Raw genomic sequence first — 27,590 nt, forward strand, 5'->3', positions numbered from 1 at the left:
GCTTATTTTTGAATCTTAAATTATATCTGGTACCAAGTTATATGCATATGTGTCTGCTGGCCAGAAACTTGAGTAATATAGCTTTAATATTTCCTTGGTTTTAATTGCAATTATGTATTCTATTCCAGGAAAATCACATAGCATTGAATTTGAATTAAGTGCACTGGGCAGACTTAGTCAGTGCACACAAATGGCCATGACTATGTTCCTTTTTAAGCACTTAATGCCTGTGTGGGTGTCCTCACTTAAGCAGAACCAGCCTGTGGTTTTTCATAGCCTCCTGCACATCAGTCACTGTCTCATTCACCAAAATGCCAGCCTTGAACCTTGTTTAACTGCAGTTGTCCTCCCCAAATACACCTTTTTTTTTTTCTTTTTTTTCTTTTTTTTTCTTTTTTTTTTTTTTTTTTGGGGGGGGGGAAGGGTTGTGGAGAGTGGGGGTCAAATTAATGCCTTAGGGAAGTCTGTTTATCCCCATTAAAGTACATGGTTTTATGCCTACATACATCAGTTGAGGAATTAACCTTAAAAAAAAAAGTCCAAGTGTTTTGGCAGTCAGACTTTGGCAATCTATGGAGATACTAATGACATTTAATGGACAACTTAATGACTGTTATTATCCATTTGTATTATTGAACTGAACTCTATGAAACTAACTCTGCATGGCCTTGTGAAGAGGTAGTACCAAAGTTTTCAGTGTATTGAAAAAATGTTTCTTATTTTTCTGATTAGAAAACGGTGATCCTTTTTTTCTTTCAAACAGATTTTCCAAGATCTATGCCAAAATCTTTAATTGTTGCCAGTCTGTCCTGCCAACTCTTTTTCATCTTTTCTTATCATCACTTTATTTTCAGCATTTACATTTTCCAGCTGATGCCATACAATTCCTTTGCTTCATACACTTAGGCTTAAGTGGCTGCATAGAACAGCTCCTTGCACAGTCACTAGCTAATGGTAGGGCAAACTGCAACTGTGAACTTCAAACATCTCTGAACAAAGCTTGCCAATTACAAAGAGAACATACAGTTCCATGTGAAAATTATGCCTGGTTTTCTGTAAACATCCTTGGCTCCTCTATCATGACAGGGACTGTGAGTTGTACAAAAGGATCCTGGCTTGACTCCAGGCAATGATGAGACAAACTCTATGGGAGTAGTAAACATCCATTTCAGGATAATCTTTGGAGCTAAATGGCTTTATCTTTGATGACTACTCAGACTGATTCCCTTTAGCAAGGGAAAATCAGAGACAACTGGTATTGATAGAGCTATCCTAGTATAAAATTGGTGCAGGGGAAAGAAGAATTAGATTCAAAGTCTGCAATCTCCTTCAAGAATTCAGGGGAAAATGTGAAACAAATTATTTTACAAAATCCATACAGACTGCAGAGCAGATGACTGATAGCCAGTGGCACATAATGGGTGCAATTCATCTTACTCTAAATTGAAATATATCTGATTATTTGAGCCCTAAAAGTGCATACTTTTCTCCACTGACAGCAACATGCATCTGGAATAACTAGCATATATGTAGAAATCTATATTATAGCTGTCTAAAATTAGACAAAGTGAATCTTACTAATAAATGCATTTCCAGAAATGCAAAAGTTTAATACACAAATGAGTAACATTTCTCAGCTATGACGATTTTTTCTTTTCCTTGAAAAGCAGGAGCCATGGAGAACTTGCTGGCTGGTTCCACTCATTCTGTTGCCTTTGCTGCCAAGCAGCACTCTATCAAGACTGTCACTGAACTTTACAAGGCAGTGACAACTGTGTAGATGCTACTGATAATAACTCAGTGATACCTGTAACAAGTTTTGTGTGCCACCAATTAGCACATTATTCTTTCATAGCTTACTGTGTAAGCATGCTGAGATAACTGATATAAAGATGTGGTACAATTAAGTATATAATGTATTCAAAATACTGAAGGGATGTTAAACCAAGCTCAATAATTACAGCAAATCTTAGTTCTATGGTATAGCTAAGCTTTTATAATTTAAATAGCACATTCCACCATTTCATATGAAAATATTGGAAATTATATTAATGTTTACCAAGACAACAGCAGCTGCAGGTCCAACGAAAGCATAAAGTAGCCCTCCTTCAAGAGACAGCCAACAGCTGGAAAGAACATTAGAGAAGAACTAACACAAATTAAAAATAAGTATAGTGTATTGCCATGAAAGCATTAATAATTACTACAGCATGAGATTATTCTGGTTTATGTTCAATCCTATATGTAGAAATTCATACACACACACAAAAGAATTGAATTACTTGGTTGACATGATGATGGAGACAACTGAAAAGTGATTTCCATTACCAATTGTTAATGGGTCAAAAGTTTTAATGCAAATTATACATATGCTGAAATCTAAAATATAGCACAATATAAAATAAATCTGTAAATCTTTGTTAAATCTACTCTAACCATATGTAATGAGTTATCTGAAGAGGTCTTGCTCAGTAGGTATCTAAAAACATTTCTAGTTTATAATGCCTGACAGTTCTATCTATAAAACAATGAACAGTCAGGTACCTCTAAAGTAGAACTTGATTAAAAACATGGTTCTATGTATTTTCACTTATGTCATTTAGGAAGTTCTAATAGGACTAGGTCTTACGGACAATATTCCCATTAAAGAAAATTCATTATCTATGGTTTAACTGTTCTATATTCTCTGGAATATTTTGCAAACAATTTAAATGTATATTTTAAAGTATCTGAAAACTGTATTTTCTGGTGAGCTACTAATCTTGCAGACTTTGTCATACTGCATCAGGGTTTTCACTGAAAACCCTCAGATTTCCAAACATGGAGTACTTACAGAATCAAATTCTAAATATTTGATACACTATGATGTAAAGCTTTCCATATCTGCAGAAGATCAGGAGCATCATGCACTGAAGTAAATGCAGCTGTGCTATTTTCTCAGTGATTACACATTCAAAGAACTTCATGTTTATTTGAATGCATGATCACACCTATATATAAGAAAACTCCAGTATATGCACTAAAATAATTTACTTGGATTTGATATCCAGAAACATTCACATCAGAACTATACATTTCTTATTTATTTTCCAGTATTCTTTTTGTGCTTTTGAAAACCATATAAAATAAATGCAAACGCATCATAATGATCTGTTATGGCTGGAATTTTAACTGCAAAGAATAAAACCGTTCCCCATTGTAGTGAAGCTTGCTCCATGAACCCAGCTGCATCAATGTGTTAAATTCTGAAATGATAAACTGATGTAAATAATTTATATCTGTTTCAATATTAAAATGGTAATAAATGGCAGGCTAGTCTACATCCCACCTCAAAAGCAACAACCACAACATCAGAACAGCAATATTCCATTAATTTTTCTGATGTCAAAGAAAAATGCTTTCAAAATTTTATGCTTTTTTATTTTGTTAAAAAAAAAAAAAAACACACAAAAAAAACCACAACACTAGGTTATTTACAATGACAGACTGAGAACACAGACCTCTGAGGAGGAATATATTGCTTTTTCTTACCAGTATTATTGAAGATGACCGTTGTGTGTAACTAAAACACGTAATTGAAATGTTCAAGTTTCTTTGTGAATGGAAACATCAGTCCATAAAAACTGTTAACATATTGTATTTGAACCATAATTTCAATTACTTGTATTGAAAAAAAAAAAGTCTGCCATTTTATTTAAAAGAACCAAAAGTTTTCAACCATGAATATCTTTAACACAAAGGGACATTTGTGTCCTTCCTCCCCTATGTCTTCAGTTAAAAAAGCTGTTCAGTAGAGTGACTTCCATTTAGGATCAGGATGGTAAAGAATGTAGAGGTAGTTTTCTTTTCTCTATGCAATCTGAATTTTCAGCAATTTGGATTTTCAACAGTCTGATGTGATTTTTGCAATATATTCAATAGCCACCAATTGATCTCTCTGAAATGCACTTGTTCTCAACCTTTCCCATTGAAGAATTTCTGAAGATGAATTTTCAGGTGTCTTCTTGTACTATAAGGCAATTGCTGCCAACTCTTTGACCTTTTTGTTGTTGTTGTTGTTGTTGTTCTCTTTTTCTTTGTTCTAATAGATTTTTTTTTTTCCCAGTGCTTTATGGTTGTTTTTATTGTATTCACCTGTTCTGTATTCCTTCTCCCTGCTCTTCACATAGCAAAAAGCCATATAAATTGATTCGTATTAAGAGCATCTACTGGTAGTTTTATGGAACCATGCTGCATGGTCATAAAATTCTGCTGAGTGATGAGGTAGACTTGCTCCGGTGTCCTGTATATTTTGTGAGTAGTTTGATACTCTCTAGGAGAATGGCTCCTTCTCTTAGAACATGACTATAGCAGAATTTTAAATTTTGCTGTTATGACAATTTCCTGAAAGTTATCTGCACTACTTATTAGTATACAGAACTGCATGTAGTAGGTCTCACAGATTTAGTAACTGTAACTTGCAGTAGTGGTGCTTTCATAGCTCTGAGAGGTAGCAACAATATTTATAAATTAAAAAAGCAACAATATTTATAAACCCCACAGAAATAGTTGGAAAAAATAATTAAGCTTTTACACAACCCTTTTTCAAATATCTAAAAGTTTGTTACTATGTGATTTTATTTTATTTTATTTTTCCAAATTAGTTTTAGGGAATCTATTCAGTTTCTGTACCTGTTTCAGTACAAGTGTGTTCAAAAATCACTGAAGTGATTTTGAATGTACAGTAATATAACTGTCTAATAATTAGGGTTGAAAGAAAAAGAGAGAAATTACACACTGTTATGACAGAGCTAGATCAAGTGTGAATAATTCAGGCCAAGCTCATCAGCTGTACCACCCTATAAACCTGCTTTGAAGACCCTTGGGCCTCCCTTCTAGTCAAACTCTCCATGTATGGGACTAGAATCAATTCCTTTTCACTCTTAATTTTCTCCGCCTTTTTTTTTTTTTTTTTTTTTAATAGCAGAATGCTTTCTGATGGCAGAACGGTGCAGAATGTGTATAATTGAATGCATTTCTGATGGCAGTATGTGTGTTTGGCTTCTGAATGCAGTCAAATGGGCCAAATATACATTAGCATAAGCAGTTCAAAAACTTACAAAAGTACTTTAGTTATGGTAAACAGCACAGGGGCTCCGCTTTCACATGGCCTAGCAGTTACAGGCCATAATTCTTGAGTGGAACAGCATGTCAGCTGGTGATGGAGGAGCAAACTCCATTTTCTGCATTTCCAGTTTTCTTTATATTATTGTGATGTTAAATGCCAAGAAAATGTAGTTGCAAATAAGACAAGAGCTGCATTATGGTTCATTTTTTCCCTTGTGTGCCTCCTCTTGTGCTTTTGTTCCACAGTATTGTGTCAGCTGATTTTGGATAAGAGGAGAGGGGCTGCTATGTGTACAGACCTGCTCTGTTTCTCTTTCCAGGTTACCCTTAATGAATGATTTGTTGCTTTGTCTGAATATTTAAGTATATCTTTTAAAAATTCAATCATCCCAAGAAGGAAATAAGAAGCAACACTAACTGAAGCAAATTGTCACACATGAATAATTTCAGCAGAGTAAATGTAATGGTATCGATCCTGCAAGGGATGGAGCTACATCCCCAGTGGGGTCTGGACACTGTAACATTCGTTAAGGCTCAGAGCTGATCAGGTACTCCAGTCCTTTTTAAAGGACGAAATAATAATAATAATAATAATAAAAAACAACAACAGCAACAACAAAACAAAAACAAAACAGCAAGATGAGCACATATTGGCTAGAAGAAAAATCCAGAGTAGCATGTTCTCAATATAACTCCCAAAGATGTCTAAGATGTTTTTATCACTAAGGATTCCCAGCTATAAGTGTTGTCCCACAGTTAGGTAAGCTAATCCCCATGAAATAAATGGAAGACACGTCACAATTCAGAACTAGAGAGCTCAGTGGTTAGAACAAGTACTCAGGAAGAGATTTGTTTTTGGAGCCTTACCCACCTGGAGATGGAGCAAGGGCTTGAAGCCTCATCTGCCATGTGCCATGAAGGCGGGATACACAGGGCAGAGAGGGAGAATCCTGATCACTCAGTGACGATGCAAAGGAGAATAATTTAGTATTCATTGAAGTAAGGACTTGACCTAGCTCATTCACATCTCTGATGAATGCCCTCATTAGCAGCTTACAGAGTCTTATTTCCTCTCCTGCTGTCCAGATGCATGCTTAATTTCCTAGGCTACATGAGGAGAGCTGCAAACAGAGAGACTGAAGGGAATGTACCCTCACACACATTATGTCTTGGTTCTTAGAGCCTTCTGCAGGCAGGAAGGAGACTCAGGCCAAACTCCTTCAGCAGGAGGCAAGGGAAGGGCAGGTTAACTAAGGAGTGAATTTTCCAGGGTGCTAAATATACACTGTAAGCAGTCAGGTGGTTAAATAGAACCCATATGAATAAAATGTAAATGAAGTACAGAGATGTCCTTGCCATCTCTCATATACTGCCCAGTCCAGGAAATGGGCTGGATCAGACACTCCAGGAGAGAGGGGTTGAAAGGGAGACCTATTTTGAGACTTCTGTGGGGCTTTGGCTCTAAGCAGCTCAGGGGCATGAAAGCCTATGTAGTGGTTAACATACCTGGTGGACAGAAAGCTGGGTGCCAAAGAGACTCTTGCCAGTACAGTTATAGACATGTTTAGAGGTTGGCAAAGGCTAACCTTAACATTTAAGGTTCTCTTTGGTGAATTTATATAAATGTTGGGCATTTAAATGGACCTAATCCTTAGTGTTTCTTGATGGCTTGCTGCTTCAAATGCTCACAGGAAATCCAGCATCCCTGGTGCTTTGCTGAGCTTAGTCCAAGACTAACATATGGTTTCCTTTTTGTTCTTCTGTAGATCACTCAGTGACTCTTAGGGCAATTCCAAGTGTGAATGGACACCTGTAGGGTCTTCAGACCATGCTATATAATTCCTGATGGGTATGTTAGCTTTTTTAATTAAAAATTTAATTTACCATTTCAGATTGACTTACTAGTGAGCTGTTCCATATCCTTTCGTCTTGGTAAAGCCTATTGATATTGCAACCACTAAGGCTGGTAAACCTGAAAAGAAAGAAAACCCATGAAACAGTAAAAACCATTAGAGGGTGAGAATACATTGCTGTTCTGCCTGGAAAAGAAATGTCGGTGCAAGCTAATGCAAAATGATCATTTTTACATGGAATGATTCATTTGAAAAAGCACAGTGTTATCACAAGATTTGTTTTTTTCAAGCAATGGTAGAGAGGACAGTGTTTTCTTACCATGGTGTATCTCCTTATTGAAGCTAAATTACTGGTACCTTTGACATGTCTTTAAGTGAAATACTAAGAGACTTCATGAATATTCAGCAGGTGTTTTTGTTATTTTATTTTTATTTCTTGATATTACACTGTTTTGTACACTAAAATGGTGTTAAAATATATTTATTAGAGAATACGCACTAGCATGTCTTGAGCTAAGAGATTATATTGAAGCTAGAGTTAAAGTGGAAAGACTCCTAACCCAGTTTTTTGTTTAGTTACATGCTGTCTACTTTTTCAGGTTCACTGAGGAAAATTATAATACTCTTGACATTGCCACTGCATTAAATGTTTCATTCCAACGAGTCTGAATAAATGAATTTTACAGACTTACCCCATCCAAGGCACAGGAAACGTTTCCTTATGAGCCGTGTCCTAATTTTTCCAGTAACAGCCATGTATGACTGCCACGCTTCTGTCAATACCCAACAGAATGAAGCTAAGAAGAAGAAGTGTAAAAATGCGGTGGTTGTGGTGCAGATGCCCTGCAGGGAGCAAAGAAAAGCGTGTGCTGAATACTTCGGGACACTCATTTCTCTTTTCATTTCAAAGAGTTGTCATATTCTATCATCCTGACCTTTATCCTTAACATCAGCTCCCCCTTTATGGTGTAGTTGCCACAAAGAGAGAAGAAAGAGAGATGTTGATATGGATTAGGCATTCTGGACTGTTTTCAAAAACACTGAGTGTGCAGAGCAGGGTGAAGAACACAAAATAAGTCATGCAAACAGATTTTTCTCTACATCCTTATTTTGACCAGGGAGTGCCATAATGCCACTTTGGAGATCAAGCCATAGTGTTACTGACTATAAAACTTCATAGAGCTGAATAAAGGGGGGGATCCAAATGCCCCTAATTGCCAGTTATATTTTCTTTTCCTCCATAAAGAAAGTTTGTGATTGTAAATCTGAATTTTAGGAAATAGGGCAAGTTTGATTTATCTGTTTTGAATTTAAATTTGATAGAATGTTAACCTACTGGAGTATACTGTCTGAAATCTTTTTAGTCATAAGTATCATAACCTTACCAATTACTCTGGATATTGTTTTTATGGGTGTCAGTCATTTGTCATCTGAAAAGTATTTTGAGTGCATGCAGTCAGCTCTCTTTTGTCACTATAGCCCTTAATTAAACTTGACATTGTCCCTTATATAAATGAGCTTGCCTCTTTCTTGAAATAAATTATGATCCACCCTTCATTGTGTTGCTTGAAATGCTAGTTCCAGGCTATAAAATGCAGTATACATTGTACCCCTGCACCAAAACCACACCAGTAATGTTGAGAATAAACTACATCTATCCCCATCAAAATTTTAAGCATCAAAATCACATCAAGGTTAAAAAGGAAATAAAATTTACGTGTACCCAATATTAACAAAGCAAGAACCCTGTTCAGAACCACGGATACTATGATTATTTCTTTATGCAGCATACATATTTGATAGTTATCTTAAATGCATGTAACTAGGCATTTAACTAGACTAGGCATTTTTTTTTTTACTAAAATTCCAGTTCAGCAAAATTGTTCAATCAGGCTTGAATCAAGCTATGAAAGGTTGGAAAAGATTAAATAAATATAATACTATACTTGTTTTTAGTTCATTTTACATTCTTAATTAGCTTCAGATAACGTTGTTTTGAATATTCAATTGTGTTAATTTTCTCAGAATTTTATTTCCTTAAATAATAAGGTCAAATAATAAGTCTGGGGGCAGTGGGTTCTATGTAAGTATATGCAAGATAATTATTATATATTTTTAAAAAGTGAAGAATGAAAAGTAAATAAAAAACAAAACACAAAACCAACAGATCCTGAAAATGCACTAGACATTCAATCTTAGATTTTGCCTTTTTTTCATATGCTTAGATGTGTCTAATGTATGTGGGTTCATAAAATCTATCCCGTTAAAGCCTGACTGATAACAGTGTTTCCTATGTATGAAACATAAATGCTTATTTCAGATGAAAGTTCTGCAGTGAAATGCACAACAAACATAATAGAAAATACAGAAATATCCTTTATTTTACTAGATGGCTCATATGTTATGACTTCCCACTATGCAAACTTAATTTGTCTTTCTATCAGTGTTTTGTTGGAACTAGAATTTGACAAAAAAACACACTTGAGGAACAGTACAAAGGGAGAATCTGCACAGGTAAAACACTGGAAAAATATGAACACACTATTTGTCTTATAAATATGAAAATATGAGCAAATCCTAATCTTTTGGGTGAAATCACTGCTAACTTATGGCTGACTGAATATGGACTGTAGGATTTAGCTCATGTTATATCCCGTGTATTGAAAGAAAGACAGATGATGATAATCTGATACAAATATGGACAAGGCTGTTGTTGAAGAAAGAAGCGTGATGAAAATGTTAATGATCATGTTGATCACAAAATGAGAAGGCAGAAGCAAGTTTTATTAGGAGCGATCTGTGCTCTAGCTGGAATATATGACTGCTGATTAAAGCTAACTCTTCTGAATGGCAGATGGGAGTAACAGCATATTTGCATCACATACCATTAGAAAGATGCAAAACAGCCTCAAAACATCACCTAACAACTGCTGTTGGATCATGCTGGCAGAACTATGTGCAGGGAGTTCTCAAAGTGAATTCAGCCTCCCTTTGTCCTCAGCAAGGCAACAAATCCTGGTAACTGGTCTACTCCCAGACAAAGCCATGGCTGGACAATCACCCCTGGAAATCTGGCTTTTAAGTAATTCTATATTCTTCCAATTTGACAAATAAAGAAACTACACTGTGCTAAGTCTGGGAAAGTATTATATCTGGGATGCCTATTTCCAAATAGGAAAAAATAATTCATTTTCACCAAAGGCTGTCATTAAATGTCATGAAATTGATGAAATTAATTTCATTAAATATCTCTAGCAAAGGAGCCATAACTTTACAAGTAACGTGTTAATATTTTTTCTCTTTCTAAGCAGATCCTGGACTGCTCTGAGTCTCTCCTTCTTCCTCTTTTCTTCTGCCTTGGCAAGAAACCACTGCCTGCCCCAGACCTTGCTGAACCCACAAGAGCATCACTACAACCTGCAGCCCATCACTCACAAAGCTGCAGTGTGTCAAGTTGTCTGCATTAAGAGATAGTGATATGCATCCTCCTCATCTCCTTAGGAGGAGATGGTTCTTGTTTGTTTCTAATTCTAGTTTATTAAAACTCGCTGAATTAATTACCTGTGCTGAGCACCTGTCAATTTGCAACAAAATGAATTTTAACAGCCTAATTTATTCACTCTTACTTCAGGCTTCTGAAATTAAGTCAGCTCTGTTATACTGACCTCCTCTTCTTTCCATAGCTGCTGTTCCCATCTCCCAGCTCCCCAAATTTAGTTCTAATTACAAGTGGAGAAGGGAGCTTTTCTGTCCTCAGAAAGCACAATTTCAGGAGCTTTACTTGAGCCTCTAGTGTTTAGCTAGCTTGAATATCTAAGTAAGACAAGTCATCCCTTCTTCATAAACAGTGTGCTATTAAAAGCAAGAACTCACGTCAGGTTTCAAATTATTTCCTTCTTTCATTCTTGTAAAGGACATGCTCAGAATAAGAGTATTGAAGCATAGCTGAGAAGCCTAAAAAACCGTGGAAATTCAAATCTACTTATTCTAGGGCTTAATGTAATAATGATAAGTAAAATAGAGAACATGTATCCATTTTTATGACCTAAAAAAGGTCATAAATGTTACCTGCAAAAACACATTTACCATGATTTGAGTATCTGATTCTTTCACAGAAGTGTGGTTTTGTTTGTTTGATTGTTTTTGATAGCAGTGTGAACAGATCTTCCACAGAAAGACAGAGTATTACCTAAAGATACCTGATTTTTGTTATTTCCCTGAAACAGTTTTTTTAATGTTTTTGGGTTCTGGAAAATGGTGTAAGAATCAAAGCTACTGGAAAATAAACATGAAAAATGCAATCTATATTGGTGATAGCAAAATAAGTAGGACTAAAATCCATTCACCTGGATTTTGTCATGAAAGAGAAATGGGAATTAATATAAAACCATCTAAATAATACAACTTATTGAAGATAAAAAAAAAATCTTGCTCTTGATTCAGATATAAAGATATAAGTTAAATGGGTGATAATTTATCTTTATGAAGTGATGGACTGAATATACAAATGAAAAGTACCTAGAAAAATGAAAAAATGAAACAAATAATAAACAAAACAAGGACAGTCCAAGTAACATAGCAAGGAACAGAAACATAATTCCCTGTTAAAGTTACTGGCTTTTTGTGACTTTCAAGCCCTCTACTATAAAATAGGTATAGAACAGTTTATTTTAAACTTTTAAAATTAAATATATAATTTCATAAAGGAAAATACTTATAATTCTTTATTTGCTTTCTTTTACTGATATTTTTTTAACAGACAGGCATCAGAATACCTTTGTCTCAGGAGTGGCAAACACTGTCTGAACACAGGAATACAATATATTGGTCAGATGATACTAAATTCTAGATTAAATATTACTTTCTAGAGTAAACTGCCATGAAACAATAGATGAGCTTTCAGAAGCTGTGGGACAAATAAGCAAGGGCTTGCATCTCAGGACTGTGTTTTTGGAAAAGGGACAGGATTTCAATGACAAACAGATAGAGCAAGGACAGCTGTTTCTTCAGTTTCAAACATATTTGAAACTGTTAAACTGTTAATATCCTAAATGCCTGAGAAATCATAGCTGTAGGCTTCTAGGTTTTCCTTCCAGGATCGTTAATATTATTGGTACCATAGAGCTCTGAAGTTAATTTTTTTATTATTTTTATTTTTTTTTCTTTTGCTGCACTAGAGTACTTCTAACATCTCTTGTTAGGAAATCTGGAACCCATATTGAAAATAGCACTTTACTGGAAGGACTTTTTCTAAAGTTCTGGAATCATAGAATCATCTAGGTTGGAAAAGACCTTTGAGATCATCACTTCCAACCATCAGCCTGACCTGCTGAGCCTCATCACTAGAACATGTCCCTTAGTGCCACATCCATGTCTCTTAAATACCTCCAGGGATAGGGAATCCACCACTTCCCTGGATAGCCTTTTCTAATGCTTGACTACATTTTTCATGAAATAACGTTATTCATACTTTTAAATTAATAGCTGTGAAGCTATTTAATTAACTTACAGACCAACTTATAGATCTTTGAAAAATCTTCTCCAGTGTCCTAAAAAGCCAAAGGCTCAAGAGGTTTAGCTTCATTACTTTGCATTCTGATATCTGTACATGATAACCTAAATTAATTAGCATTTGACTTCATGAACATATATGTGAAGATATATGCTCAGTTAATTATTGTACTGCAGGATTCTATATGTGGTGCAAGATAACGTCAATGGTAACCTTCACGTGGATTTTTCGAGCAATTTAATTTTTTAGTACATAAGTAGCAGTTTCAGAATATTTAAGTGATCTCTCCCACAAAAGTCATGAAGTAAGGACTGTTGATTTTTCTTCTACTTAATGATTTTTTGTTTGTCTGCAACAAACAAGATGACTTTCTAGGTTCTTAGATAAATAGCTTAGAAGTTACCCATTTTTTTCTGCAGTTTCTATGGTTTAGTTTATGACCACAGTCTCACAGAAGACATCTATATCAAGAACATCAAAAATCCACAGGAAGATATTTTCAGTATCATCTTTATTATTGTTATTATTGTTATTATTATTATTACTATTACTATTACTATTACTATTATCACGATTGTTGCTAAAGTTTGGGACCACTACATGTGCCCAGTCTCAAGTCTCATGACCTGTTCAACTGTTGTGATTTAAGTCTTGTTTCTCTGTCATATCTAGTCTTCTGTTCTTGATTCTTTCCTCTTATCTAACAGCATTGACACTAATAATCCCATTGACACTAGTGCATAGCTGTACAAGACTGAAAGAGAATTTACAGTTTAGTCTGTATGTTTTTAACACATTTGACCTTTCCCATCAGACTTTAAATATCTATCTTCTAGTTTTCACCTAATTAGCCTCCAGATAGATCCTTTATCAATAGATTCAGTTCCTGCTTCTCTTCTTCAGATGTTTACCTCAAAGTGATTTCTGGAATGTACTGCTCTGTGAGGAAAACAGTCACAATCTTTATTTGTACTTCTACTTATGAAGGAGGTCAGAATGTATCTCATTTTTTACCAGATGCAGAGTCCAGCAACAAAGGTGCTGTCCATACCTGATCCACAAAAAGTACACAGAGCCTTCTTTTTTAGCTTCTGCCACTTGTACTTAAGTTTTCTTAAAAGTTCTCTTTCAATAGTTGTCACATCTATCACTTATATAACTAACCTCTGCATTTTAATTTGATACTGTATAGCTGTATCTTGGCATCCTCTGTTATTTCTATCAAGAACTGTTGGTTTTTATCCAAACTAATTCTTCCGCTAGCTATTTTTCTTTTCCAGACCTTATAATGCACATAGTACAAAATCATTCCATTAACTAGATATGAGGGGTTAGTCTGCTATTTCTGGAACAGAAAAGTGTTCATGAAACTTACTTTTTGTATTTGAAAACCTTCCTTGCTTATGGCTGAATCTGTCTACGTTAGCAAAAGTGACAGCATCCTTTATGGACTGGCATGTGGTGCATACCAATAAATTGTTATGTGGCATAGTTTTCACATGGGCCTAAAAGTGCTGTCCGAGGCCAGGCTTAACCACAGACTAAAGGAGAGCTTGAGCCGGGAACCCTGCCTCATGGTCAGCCTGCAGAAAGCTTACATCCTGCCTTGGAGGGCTCAGTTGCATGCATGCAAGCAGTCTTGTGCCAGTTTGCCTTGTGGCTATAGAAATATTTCTGGCCAATTTTAGTTACTGGTTTGGATACAGGCAAGAAGTCCAGTTGGGTAATTCATAATATGTCAAGCTATTACTAACATATGAGGCAGTAAAATTCATTCTGTGTTGTTTATGCCATTCTCTAGAAATTGTCACTGCAGCATACAGGTTTATAATGTGTTAACTCACAATTGCTTTCTTGGTGGCATGCCTGCCCTAAATTGAAAGCCAGTTGGAAGACAGTTCTCATACCATTTCCTTATGCTCACATTCATTTTAGTTGTCCTCCTGGTTTGGATTGTTACTGCTAGGTTATATACAAGCAAAGAAACTCAGCACAAGCAGTATCACAGAACCAGTTATTCAGAGGCAATTTAATTTCTTCGACTGCAAAACCTGATAAGGGAAGCTCTTCCCTTTTTGCCTTTGTGATGTGAACATGTATATTTTTTTGGACTGCCAGACAGAAAATGAATAAATAGGATCCTCTAATTGCTTATAGAACTGATTCAAAAGTCAGTGGAAAGATTCCCTGCACTTCATATTGGGCCATTACACCTAAAGAATAAGGGATGGAATACATATGAACAGAGTTGATCCATATATTAAGTATTTTAAATGCTCATGAAGTATTATATGAATAATTTTTCTAGTAAGTGAAAATGGCCTACTTCACCTCTTCTTTTGGTTTTGATGTTAAGCATTTTAAACAAGGTAAATGTCAACTGTCAGGACAAAATAACTTAGTTTTTAACTATGTCCTCACACGAATGTGTTGTGAAGTTCATGAAGCTCAGAACAGCAGGTTTTCAGGCAGAACATAAAAGAAAATAAGCCCTTTACAACTCAAAAGCATAAAGCCTATTTAAATACAAAATTTTCAGCTTCTTCCTGACTACTTAACCTCCCATTCTTATCACGGTGTTCTAATAGTTATGTTTCACTATGCCAGTGAACACCTTTTATTAGTTCATTTTTTTCCTTTAATTTGCAACCTTTTCTTTTTTTTTTTTTTCTGAAAAATCAACACTTTTGATTCTAAAGTGATCATTCAATAATAAAACTGGAAATCACTGGCACACTTTGTAAAAATGTCTTCATTACTGAGGTATTAAGGAATGACAGTTAAAAAAATTAAGTTGAAAACAATGCTATTCAGAAAAATTGCTCTGTAAATATAGCTCTATGAGATTTTACATTTATCAAGTCCAGAATATTTCTTATTTCAAAAAGGATAAAATTTAGATTTGTGGATAAAATATATACATACATGTATATATATATATTTAAATTAATGAATAAGTAAAATCAACCACATCTTCAAAAAACAACTGGAGTTCTTATGTTCTTGCACACACTGAAGGTAATAATATTATAGGAACAGATCTGAGGGTTTTCAGAAACTGTTTTTAGACTGAAAATTCCATATTGGTTTTATTTTAAAATATGGAATTAGAGTGTGTTGTCATAAATGAAGATGGATGCCCTTGGTGGGTTTGAAGAGATGTAACAGGCAACTGTGTGAACACTGAAGCAAAAGCTGTTTGGCTATAACATACAATAATGTGCTCTATGTTCATTTCAACTAATTACAGAAAGATGCCCAGATTTTCAGATCTGTCTCTGGGTTGTTGCAAGTAGGAATATTTGGTTGCATTAGAATACAAATGGCTACACCTTTCTGGGGAAGAATGGAAGATATAAGAGCCAATAGTCAATTAGAGTGATGAATAACCAATGCAAGAGTGGTCCAAAGGTCCCAAGTCCTCCTAAATTTAATTTATTTAAAAGTTCATTGTGCGGGCTGTGTGAGTAGCTAGGGGCAATGAGCCAGGATTGGTATCGAAGAGGTGGCTGAGCTAAGCACAAGAGTTACTCATGAGTCAGCAATGACCGCAGCTAAAGAAAAAAGTAGTTCAGAAACCAGCTGAAAGGGAGTTCCCTATGCAATTCTGAGAAAAACAGGATAAAGTGTCTGGGCACTGACAAAGGCAAGGAACCAAAGCACTTTTTAGAAGAGATGATGTAACAAAAGAGTTAAGAATGGATACTGATATATTCAAAACAACAGTTTGATATGCAAGACTTCAGTTTCCTATAGGAAGATCCAAGTACACCCACTGCAAACTGATGTCCTGGTGCAAAAATTACCAGGAAAGGCCGCATCTGGATAGATAAAGAATAATGCTTTGTGTTGCTCCTCATTGATATATGGGTAAAAAACTTGTCAAATAATTTCTCTTTTAGAAAAAGATGTGGTCAGCACTGGACTATCTCTACTCTTTCAGCTTAAATCGGATCATGTTTGCTCTATTTTCAATTTTGATCTCATTTGCTAACAATAAAATTACTGTAATTTTAGGGAGTTTCTACAGCAATCAAAATGATGACTAGAAAGAAAAGTTCAACAACAATGCTTACAGTTGCCGTTCAGTTAGTCTGACTGTGATGATTATAACCCTACCATATGAAAACAGTCCACCTTCTTCTCTGGGATATTGGTGTCAGCAAATATTCCTTCTCTCTGTAAGACTTCCATCTCTTTCCTCTATAGACTGAAACCACTGAAGTAATAGCTTTGCAATGCTATTACAATATTACTATATATAACCTTCCTTCATATTTTTATGTTTATTTTTTAATCACGGTTGTATATATAGATTTTAAAAGCAGTTGTTTAAGAAGAATGACAATGATTTTGCCTGTAGAGCACTCCAGTTTCAAGCATGCCTGTTTTCTATCATAATACTGCATCTTTTAGGTTTAGCAGCAAAGAGACAGTGAGAAATAGTCCCTTTTGAGAGAGTCCAAAATAAAGATAATGCAGCAAAGGGAAAGAGAATCTACATTTCTGTGGTCACCTGAAGTCTTTTAGTACCATAGAACTTCAGTTTACTTCAAAAACCACAGACAAAGTAAATTTTTTTAAAGATACAGCATGGCTACTTCTACTTGTATTTGCAAACCAGATGGGTTAGAAAATATTCACTCAGCCTGAGGCCAGCTGGAATGGCACAGCAAATGCCTATATTGGTAGAATTTATTATACTACAGAATAAGGTGGTCACATTCAGACAGCCTGCTGACACTGGTCCCTTGCCAGTTCTAACTCTCCTGAACTTGATACATTGACTAGGGTAGTGCTAGTTAGTGTGGGACAAGATTGTGCCAGGATGCATGCTAATGCTTCAAGAATATGGATGACTTTATGCCAGTTCTTGGGGTCATGCCCACCTACAGAGGCAGCTGGAGAATCTGAGCTTTGTTCTCTTATTCAGTAAAACAAGTGGGTTTAGGCCAATATGGTAAGTTAACTTTGACCAGCAGCTAAACACCCACCAAGTCACTTGCTCACCGTCCCCTGAAGCAGGATGTGGGAGAGAGAAAATCAGAAGACAAAAAACAGGAAAACTCATGGGTCAAGATAAAGAGCATTTAAAAAGTGAAGGAAAAAGTAAGTTCCAAGAGATGTAGGAGCAATCACTCACCACCTTCCACCAACAGACCACCTAGACAGTCTCCAAGTGATAGCTACCTTGGAAAGACTAGCCCCATTTTTTTTATTGTTGGTCATGATATGTGGTATAGAACATCCCTTTGGTCTGCTGGGGTCATCTGTCCTGGCTGCATACCCTCCCAGTCTCTTATCACTCCCAGCTGACTTTCTGTAGGGGCAGAGTGAGGAACAGAGAAGCATTTAGCACTGTGCAAACACTGCTTCACAATAACTAAAATATTGTTGTATTACCAACACTGTTTTACTCACAAATAAAAAACACAGTACCATAAAGGCTACTGTGATGAAAATTAACTCTATTTCAGCCACTATATCAACATAACACTGAACCCAAGTAGTGTGTGAGGGTGTACATGCACAAGTGTTTGTGCATGACTGTGAAGAGTGTGACAATGGAGGCTTTTGGATCAAGAAGTGTTCATTTAATGTATAAACATACACACACATTTAAAAAAATTAAAAAAAAAAAAAGAAAAAAAAAAGATGTAAATGTAACTGAAAATTTTTAATGGGATACATGTATGCACACATATGGGCTACCAGTTTTTGCTGTTCATAGAATCATTCAGGTTGGAAAGGACCTCCAAGATCATTTAGTCCAACCTTTAACCTAGTACTGAAGTCTACTACTAAAATATGCTACTAAGTTCCAAATCTACACATTTCTTGAAAACCTCCAGGGATGGTGACTCAACCACTTCCCTGGGCAGCCTATTCCAATGCTGCACAATCAGTTCAGTAAAGAAATTTATCCTAATATCCAACCTAGATCTTGAGGCCATTTCCCCAACTTCATTTAATTGCAAATCTGAATATTTTCTTTCAGAAATATATACCCAAATATATACCCTTTTTCCTTTCCTTTTTTTTTTTTTTTTTTGTTTTGTTTTGTTTTGTTTTGCTTTTGTTTCCTTTCCTTTTTCTTTATTAAAGGTGAAACCACTTATGCTGGTTATACTTTTGTATTGTTTTTTCAGCAAGGAGGAAATTCTGTGAGGTACCCTGTTCATTATGCTCTCTTTACCTGTTATGGTAAACAAGAAGAATAAAAGGTCTATGTTAATGACACAGCAATATTTATGACAAAACAATGTGGAATCTTTCACAATGGTTTCTTTAGTAAGTTGTGATTATTAGAGGGACACTGTAATAACCTGTGTATTTTAAAGCAGCAAGAAATTAAATTAGTGTAAGAGGAAGCAGGAGCAGCAAAACTAGTAACGGCTCCTCTATCGTATTCAAGACAGATTTCTGGATAAAAGAGACCAGCAGTCTTTCTATTGGCCCTGGCCTTCTTCCATGTATTCCACTTCTTGTTTCTTCCCATGGAGACATAAAACAAGGTAAACTGAGTTAGACCATGCTTGGGATGTAAAGTGAGGTAAATCCATTCCTGTCAACACAATCTGGAATAGGAAATGGGACAATATTATTATTTGGATAGCACTCATTCCTCACAGACACCAGTGAGCACAAGGTTCACCCTTCTGTGAATAAACTCCAAATATATTCTTCCTATGGGAGTCACTACAAGAAATCTTGCTACTGCATGAAAACTCTCTGCAAGGACTCATATCTACTGGTTTCACCTTTTCTCAGCTCATGAGAAGTCTCCTGCTGGATAAAAAAGGGGTTTACAGACAAATAGGGAAATATATTTTGGCTAGACACTGGAGAGCAACCACAGAGATTTCAAGATAAACTACAGAAAGAACTAATGCCTAACAACATGACAGCTTTCCACAGGTGAGCTTTAGCTGTGTGTTTAGATAATACTTTCCAAGGAATTTGAAGAGCTTCTTCCTAAAGATGTCTGCAGCAGAAAAAGGGTTACAGTGTGTCAGAGTTGTCAATTCAGACAACAAGAAAGGCTCCTTGATCAGTTTGGAGAAGGTCATATCAATTTCCAAGCTCTGGACTTTTAAGCAGCAACAAATGGAAGTACACAAAGCCTCCACTATGAACACTTGTTTAAAATTTACAGTATTCCTGTATGTGTATATTTTTCATATCAAAGATGTTGTGAGTTTTCAGCATTTATTTGGGTTATTTAATCTTCAGCTCCACTCATAACAGAACAGTGGCCATTTGCACATGGAAAGGAAAGAGATTAACATTTAATGAGAAGGTGATTTGTATCCTCTAATGAAGTGTACGAGATCGTTGTATGAATGAACATCTATCTTACCAAATAGAAGACGGACTTAAATAAAACTACATCTTTATTGCCTTGAGTTTGATGTTTTAAATTATATCTGCTCTGTGACTGATTTAGACTGCAATCTCCTTGAAAGAGAAGCCTCCAGTGCTCTCCCAGTGTTTGTACAGAGCTGAGCACTCCAGGATACCTAATAAACATGATTGCTAATCACATAATCGTTCAGGGTGATGTCTTGACAGAAGTTTAATCTTAATAGTGTCTTTCCCAAAAGAGATTTAATATAGCTTTGTGGATAAGTACAGCAGTGAAAACCTGTTAGGAAAAGACCAAATGCACTTCTTGAAGGCTCATTTTATATATTATGCTAAGGCCAAACAGAAATGCTCAGTTTACAAAACTGCTAATTTATCTTTACCCCACATATCAGAGGAAGGTCTACTTACCTAAATCTATTAGTCCTTAATAAATTACTCATGTGTTTCTGACTGTCTCTTGTCACTGACATTAGTCTTAGTTAGTTTTAAGTGTCCTGGTATTTCCTGGTTCTTTCTTTGATTAATATTACCTTCTCAATCCATGTTAGGCACACAGTTTCTAAAGATGAATTGTTGTTGACCCTTGAAGGTGGTAATGCTGTGACGGTTTTATGGTAAGTGCTTCTTGCTAATTATTTTTGAACTACATTAGAATCAACTTCAGCTGGATTAAATGCTTTTTTTTTTTTTTTTTTCCTTTTTCTACCTCTCCTGTACATAATTTGCAACTTTTAGCCATTAAAAACAGCTTTTAAGAATATTTGTGACTATTTTATTTTACATTTGGTTGGCCAATTGCTAGATAGCTTTCTGTCTCCGTGCAGCACAGAAGCACTGGTTGAGATTGCTAATGGATTACTTTATTTTAACTTTTCTGGTGAAAACAGTCATTCTAATTACTCAGTTGACCTCAATAAACTATCACCATATACATTTCAAAACTTCCTTTTCCAGTTTCTTATTCTAAATTACAAATCATCTACTGATAAATTTTCAGTTAAAGAGATTGTAGAATTTGTTGCTGAATTTGTTGGCTCTTAAAAATGTAAGCACATTCTGAATAAAGTGAAATGATGACAATTTGACTTGCATTACAGCACTTTTTTTTTTTTTTTTTTTTTTTTTTTTTTATGAAACAACAAACAGGATGCAGCAGATCATCTGCAGCTTTGTCTCAGTATTGGATACATGTGCATCAGTCTCATCTGTGGTGCTTTTTTTTTTTTTCAGTTTACTTCCAGTTATTGGGAAGGATTGCATGAAAACAAACAACTCTGATCAGGATACAAACAGTATGATTTATATTAACTAAAATGGTAAGTACTAGAACTAGGATATTCAGAATATTACTTTATGTCTTTGATACATTACAAAATTGAAATGGGGAACTCACTGCTTTAGGATTTGAAGGTAGCTAAAGAGATATACAATTTAGAGAATAGGCTGATGCCTTGGATACAGTCCTGGCTCAGAAAACCTTTAAATTGCTGACTACAAAAAGTTAGGAAGGCATATCAGAGAAAGGATCATTCATTCCCTGTTCTTATATGCTTCTCTATATATCTGTATAATGTAGATAGCACAGTGCATAAGACATATCACTGACAAGATCTGATACTGCTGTTCTTACATTCTAAAACTGGCAGGTAGAAAACTATAAGAAATAATTTTAAAAATCAGGTCAAATCATGAGAGATAAGAATTCTGTCTTTGTAAAGAAAACCCCTTTTATCAGTTGTGAAGAACGGACACTCCTCTGTTGGTATATTTACACAAAGGTCTAAGATCCTCAGTAAAATTCTTCTGTGCAGGTATCCCAAGATGGCAGCAACTGTTTTCACTTCCATATTGCCCAGGAATGTTAACCCTGCTTCTTTGTGGCCCTATAACATTTTATTTTATTTTATTTTATTTTATTTTATTTTATTTTATTTTATTTTATTTTATTTTATTTTATTTTATTTTATTTTATTTTATTTTATTCTTCCAGGAAAGAACATACATTTCAGACCTATTATTTTACATAAAATACTTTGATTTAATGTAACTGAAGAGGATTTTATAAAAAAAAAAATTTCCTCTGCTTTCATAATGGTTTCTTTCTCTCTGCAAATTTAATGGCATTCTGAGGCAGACAGTTTCATAGTTCTCAGGTTGTAGTCCTATTTCCTGCTTATTTGTGGGCATTTTTCATAGAGCAACAGAAGAGAAATGCAAACATATAACGAAACAGAAATGCTCTAAGGTAAACTTTCTAAATATGGAGAACTTGGTTATAAAATGAAGTATTGGACTGTCTTGCTGACCTTGGAGATGTATATTTATTTTTTTGTCTGTACTTGTCTACCCCAACTATAAAACAGTAATGATGACATACACCATTCTCATTGAATACTCAGGCTCAGAGAGGTAAAGCATATGTTTATGCATAATTAGATTAATTGGATTCCTTCCTTCCTTCCTTCCTTCCTTCCTTCCTTCCTTCCTTCCTTCCTTCCTTCCTTCCTTCCTTCCTTCCTTCCTTCCTTCCTTCCTTCCTTCCTTCCTTCCTTCCTTCCTTCCCTTCTTCCTTCTTTTCATAACTTTTTCACAAAGAAAAGGAAAGAAATTTAGTGGAATATCTTTGATCTGTTAAAAGGAAAGGTCAAACATAAAGCAAACAACTATCTACTCTCCCAAGTTTGACATTTATTTTTATGTGGACATTAAGTTTTATCTTTTTATCAATATCTGTCACTCAACAGAATAATGCAACAAGGGGCAGAGACAGAGATTTTTTTTTTCTTCTTCTTCTTTTTTTTTTTTTTTCAATCTAAATAGGCTAAAAAATGTTGCCATAGAGACTGATTCAGATGCTATAAAAATAGCTCTATATATTGTTGATATCGTTATTTTGCTGTCTGGTATTCTACTTGACTGTAGCAGACAGGCTCAGCAAGATCCTTAGAGTCATGAAAAAAGAAAGTAGAATATCTATTGAGGATGTTAAAGTTTATTTTGAATCTACGGTTATCTACAAATTTGGATTAAATTACTGGATTCAAAAAATCTAGTAACATAGCTCCTGGAAGCTGGGCCAAGACATTTGGCTCTTTGCAGTTGTTTAGTTATATAGCAGTTTCCTGGCATTTATATGAATTCTCTTCTTTTAAAATTAGAATGGAAAATGGGAAAATCCCTCTTCTGTACCTTCACAATCCCTGAAATCTTTTCAGAGATAAAGTTGCTCTTGTTTTAAAATGGTTTTGTGTATGTTCTGATTTTGTGTGTGTGTGTATGTGTGTGTGTGTGAGTTGATAAAAGAAACAGCATTCTTAAAATTGCTAGCTGGAGATGCAGATATTTTAGTCTGATTACACTTTTGTAGCTAATGAAAGCTATTTGGAGGTTTGTTTTTTGTTTGTTTGTTTTTTAGTACTGTCAGTTTAACAAATTGATGAACTGGATATTAATTTAGGATTAATTTTCTTTTAGCAGTAATATCAAGTTTTCTAATACTTTTTAATACAAGAATAATTGCCCAGGTTTTCCTGTATGTGCTAGGCACATTTCTTAGAAATCTACTTTTATAAATGAATTGCTATTTATTTTGCTTGTAGAATAAGGAGTTTTTAGGACAGGAATGCTTCAGTCACTAAAACAGATATCTTCAGAAAAGCATTTCTGTTACAAATAAAAAAGGCTAGGCATATATATGTCTGAAAAAAAAAAAAAAAAAAAAAAAAAAAGCAAAGCTGAGACTAAGTGCTGCACTGCTTTCCACCCCTACACCCTTCTGGTGGCTTAACACAGACCAGTAAACAGGTCTATGTGAGCCTTGTTCTTGTTTAGCTAATCCAGCCATTGGACTGGTTCACCTTGTTCTAATCCTATTTTTCTAGTCCCTGGTTTGAAATTGATTCAACAGGTGTACTTATACATCACTCATTTCAGAGGTGAGGGATTTGAGATATATATTTTATTGCATTAGCAAAGCACCTAGAATTAGTGGAATTATATCTGCCAAAAAAAAAAAATGATGATACATTTTAATGAAATAATCTTCCTAGTGTGAATGAAACTAAAACTGAATTTTTTCTCTCTGTGTGTTTTTGTCCTGGCAAGGATGTTGTTTATCACAGGAAATTCTAAATCCATAATACTGACAGGCATTTCATCCTCTTTCCCTGTAGAACTGAGGCTTGGTCAGGTTAGATTTGCAAGGCTCCTAAGACCCCTGCTACTGGACCTGAGTTAGAGCTTCCAGCTTGTTACAGATGGGTTTGATGGCAAAGTTCACTCTGCTTAGCAGTTTTCGCCTGTTTTCTCTAGATAACAGATTTGTCTTGACTGATATTTCTTGTGTTGGGAGAGGTCAGTTTGACCACTAAAAATGAGCTCTCTTTGTAATAAATACACAGCTGAAATGGTGGGTTGGGTAATCTCCAGTGGTGTGCAGGAGAGGAATACAAAATGCAGAAGGGTGAGAAAATAGTCAGAAAGAATGTCTCCAGGTGAAGCACTGGTGAATTAGGCATTTTTGTTTATGCCATCACCCAACATTACATGAGGAATGGAAATAATCATGCTATCTAGAGAAAAAAAAAAAAGAAAAACAAACTTCTCAGCAGTACTGCATGGGCATGTTAACAGGGAAAAAGAGGAAACAAACAGCTCCAGCTCCCTGCTTTAATGAAGCCCAGATTACAAATGGCTGTGAGATAAAAGCCATTGTGAGGGCCTTGCTCCATTTAGAGACTTCAGCACTGTTAGCAGCTTGTCGTATAGTGGGGAATACAGCCACATATTCTGATGTATGCCACAGGCGACATTGCTGAAGACCTTATGTGTCCCTTCCCAGAGATGGAAGAAAGTATACAACAAAATACAAAGGACTTATCATATTAATGGCCTAGGCAGAAAGAGTGTTAGATGTGATAGAGCCAAACTTATTGGAAGGTCAAGAACAAGAGGGAAAAAATTAAGCTTTTAACTGCTGCAGTACACAGTCTTGCTGAACCCTGCAAATACAGTGTTAAAAGAAGAGACTAATAAAAGAAAAGATAGCTGCTAGCATCAGAAATACTAGTTTTCCAGCACAGCTTTTGATAGAACCAGATCCCACACCAGGAAAAGTGAGGTTTCACAAAGCCCTAAATAGCAACAGGGTTTACATTTTAGCCGAGTAAGAAGGATTTTATCAGGTAATATTGAGGAAAAGAGAAAGCTACAACTGTGAAAGAATTAACTGAAACCCAACAGGAAAAATGTACATTTGTAAGGACATGCAGAAAAGAACATGTGCTTTTTGTAGCTCACTGGACATTAATTTGAATGCCATTGTCCAAAGCATTATCACAATCAGATATCAGTGCAGGTTCCTGGCAAATTCACCTAGCTAAAGAATCTGTTTTGTTTTACACCTATGTCAAAGCCCCTGTCAGAAAGATGTACATCTAACGGATGGCGCTCATGGATCTTTGCCATGTGAGCACCTCCAAAGCAGTCATTCAGACTGACAAATTGCTGGTGTCTTTCCAGTCTTCTAAAAGAGAACTGGTCATGGCTCAGAGACATTTTCAAATGTCTATAAATATTCTAATACTTGCTCTGGACATGTATCTTTACAGCAGAGATAATAATGAATATGGTAGATGAATACATGCAGTTTTGAGGCTCAATAAAATGGCATGTCTCTAAATGAGAATTATGAATTGGGAAATTCATGCATGTAACATTAATAAACAGGAAATTCAGACACTTTTAGACAGACTTCTCCTATCCAGAATGTTTCTATTTTAAGATGATACCTGGCTAAGAAAGTTATAGGAAAAGGCAAAACAATACAGAACAAAAACTGCTATGAGAATCTTTATGGAATTTTACAGTTAATCATCTGCCTACAGCAGTTGTGGGCACACCTTCACATGGTCAGTATGGCATAGAAAAAAAACAACAAAACACAACACAACAACAAACAGTTGGAGGAAGACCAGGCAGATATAGCCAGATGAAAAATCTTTACAGAAATTGACTGATAATCTCAAGTGGAAAAAGACATTAACTGTCAGGTGGTTTTTTGTTTGTTTGTTTGTTTGTTTGTTTTGTTGTTTTTGTTTTTCCTTATATTTTAACATAGAAAGAGCCATAGATGGTAGAATTATTGGGTTAGAAATTATTGCAAGACATTCTACATTAGAGTTCAAGATTTTGTATATATATTTTTTCAGTTGTGTACAAACAGGCAAGAGAACTTGTGGCAGTGACCACAATCCACTGCTTAGATTAAGCAGTTACCAACAAAAGAATAAAAGGATTTAGAGAAAGATTTTAAGGTCTACATTGACTTTGTCCTGGCAACAATCCCAGCATCTGACAGTTAATTTCAACAAATTAGAGATGAATAACTAATGGACTACACTTGCCAAAAACCTATCTAGCTTTGCAAAAGAGGGAGGTATCAGTGAAGTTAGCATCTAAAAAACTAGTATTGTATTGGAAAGACTGAATTGATTTGCACACAACTGGTGGCCAAATTTTGAAGAGACAGCATGTCTAATCCCTATTGTACTTTAGGCAGAGATCTATTCCAAAATTTAAGTGAGATCAGGATGCAAGAAAAGGCAGCATACCAAGTATAAACAACAAACCCATACAACACTACAGGCTTGGGGCAGAGTGACTGGAAAGGTGTGCAAAGCAAAAGGATCTGGGGGTGTTCTTCAATGTTTGCCTGAACTGGCAGTGTGTCCAGGTGGCCATGCAGGCCAATGGCATCCTGGCTTGTATCAAGAACAGCACAGCCAACAGGAGCGGGGAGGTGATCGTCCCCTTGTATTCTGCTCTGGTGAGGTCACACCTCAAGTACTGTGTTCAGCTTTGGGTCCCTCAGTACAAGAAAGACATCGAGGCCCTAGAGCATGTCAGAAAAGGGCTACGAAGCTGGTGAGGAGCGGCTGAGGGAAATGGGGTTGTTTAGTCTGGAGAAGAAGAGACTCAGGGGAGACCTTATTGCTCTCTACAACTACCTGAAAGGGAAGTTGTGGGGAGCTGGGGGTTGGCCTCTTCTCACAGATAACTAGTGATAGGACTAGAGGGAATGGCCTCAAATTGCACCAGGGGAGGTTTAGGTTGTAAATGAGGAGACTTTCCTTCTCAGAAAGAGCAGTCAGGCACTGGAACGGGTTGCCCAGGGAGGTGGTGGAGTCACCGTCCCTAGGGGTGTTTAAGGAAAGGTTGGACATGGTGCTGTACTGGGTCTGGCTGGGTTGTGAACTTGCAGCAGCTCATACAGTGCTGTGCTCTGCACTTGTAGCTACAACAGCAGTGTTATCACACCAGTGTTGTGTCTACTGCTGAGCAGTGCTGGCACAGCATCTGGACTCTCTCTAACCCTCTTAGGGGGTGGGCAAAAAAGTGAGAAGAGAAACATCATCAGGGCAGCTGACTTAAACCAACCAAAGGGATATTCCATACCATACGATGTCACACTCAGCAATAAAAGGTGGAAACAGGAAGAAGAGGGGAGGGGTGGGCTCTTGTGAAAATGTCGGTCCTCCTCCTGAACACCAGCTACGTGTGTTGAGGCCCTACTTCAAGGACGTGGTCAATCATCGCTCATTTGTGGGAAGTAGAGAGTAATTTCTTTCCTCTGCACTTCCACATAGCCTTTATTTGTTTTGTTTGTTTGTTTTCCTCCCTTTTTTCCCTTTCACCCTCCCTTTTCCCCTTTCCCTTTTTTTCCCTTTAGTTAAATTGTTTACTTCATAATA

At 35.9% G+C, this 27,590-nt stretch overlaps 1 protein-coding gene across 1 annotated transcript in view; it reads right to left on the reverse strand.

The window, feature by feature from the left end:
* Positions 1-27,590, reverse strand: part of ADGRB3 (adhesion G protein-coupled receptor B3) — a gene marked incomplete at its 3' end in the record, with an annotated part of 461,362 nt that overhangs the window by 34,846 nt on the left and 398,926 nt on the right. The window contains exons 19-21 of the mRNA XM_082757992.1: positions 7,652-7,802; positions 7,009-7,078; positions 2,060-2,126 (exon numbers count right to left, since the gene is read on the reverse strand). Coding sequence (XP_082614118.1) covers positions 2,060-2,126; positions 7,009-7,078; positions 7,652-7,802 — 288 coding nt within the window. The remainder of the gene's footprint in view (positions 1-2,059; positions 2,127-7,008; positions 7,079-7,651; positions 7,803-27,590) is intronic.

This window comes from Aythya marila, assembly GCF_965140915.1.
Source record: "Aythya marila genome assembly, chromosome: 3".
NCBI classification, from domain to species: Eukaryota; Metazoa; Chordata; class Aves; order Anseriformes; family Anatidae; genus Aythya; species Aythya marila.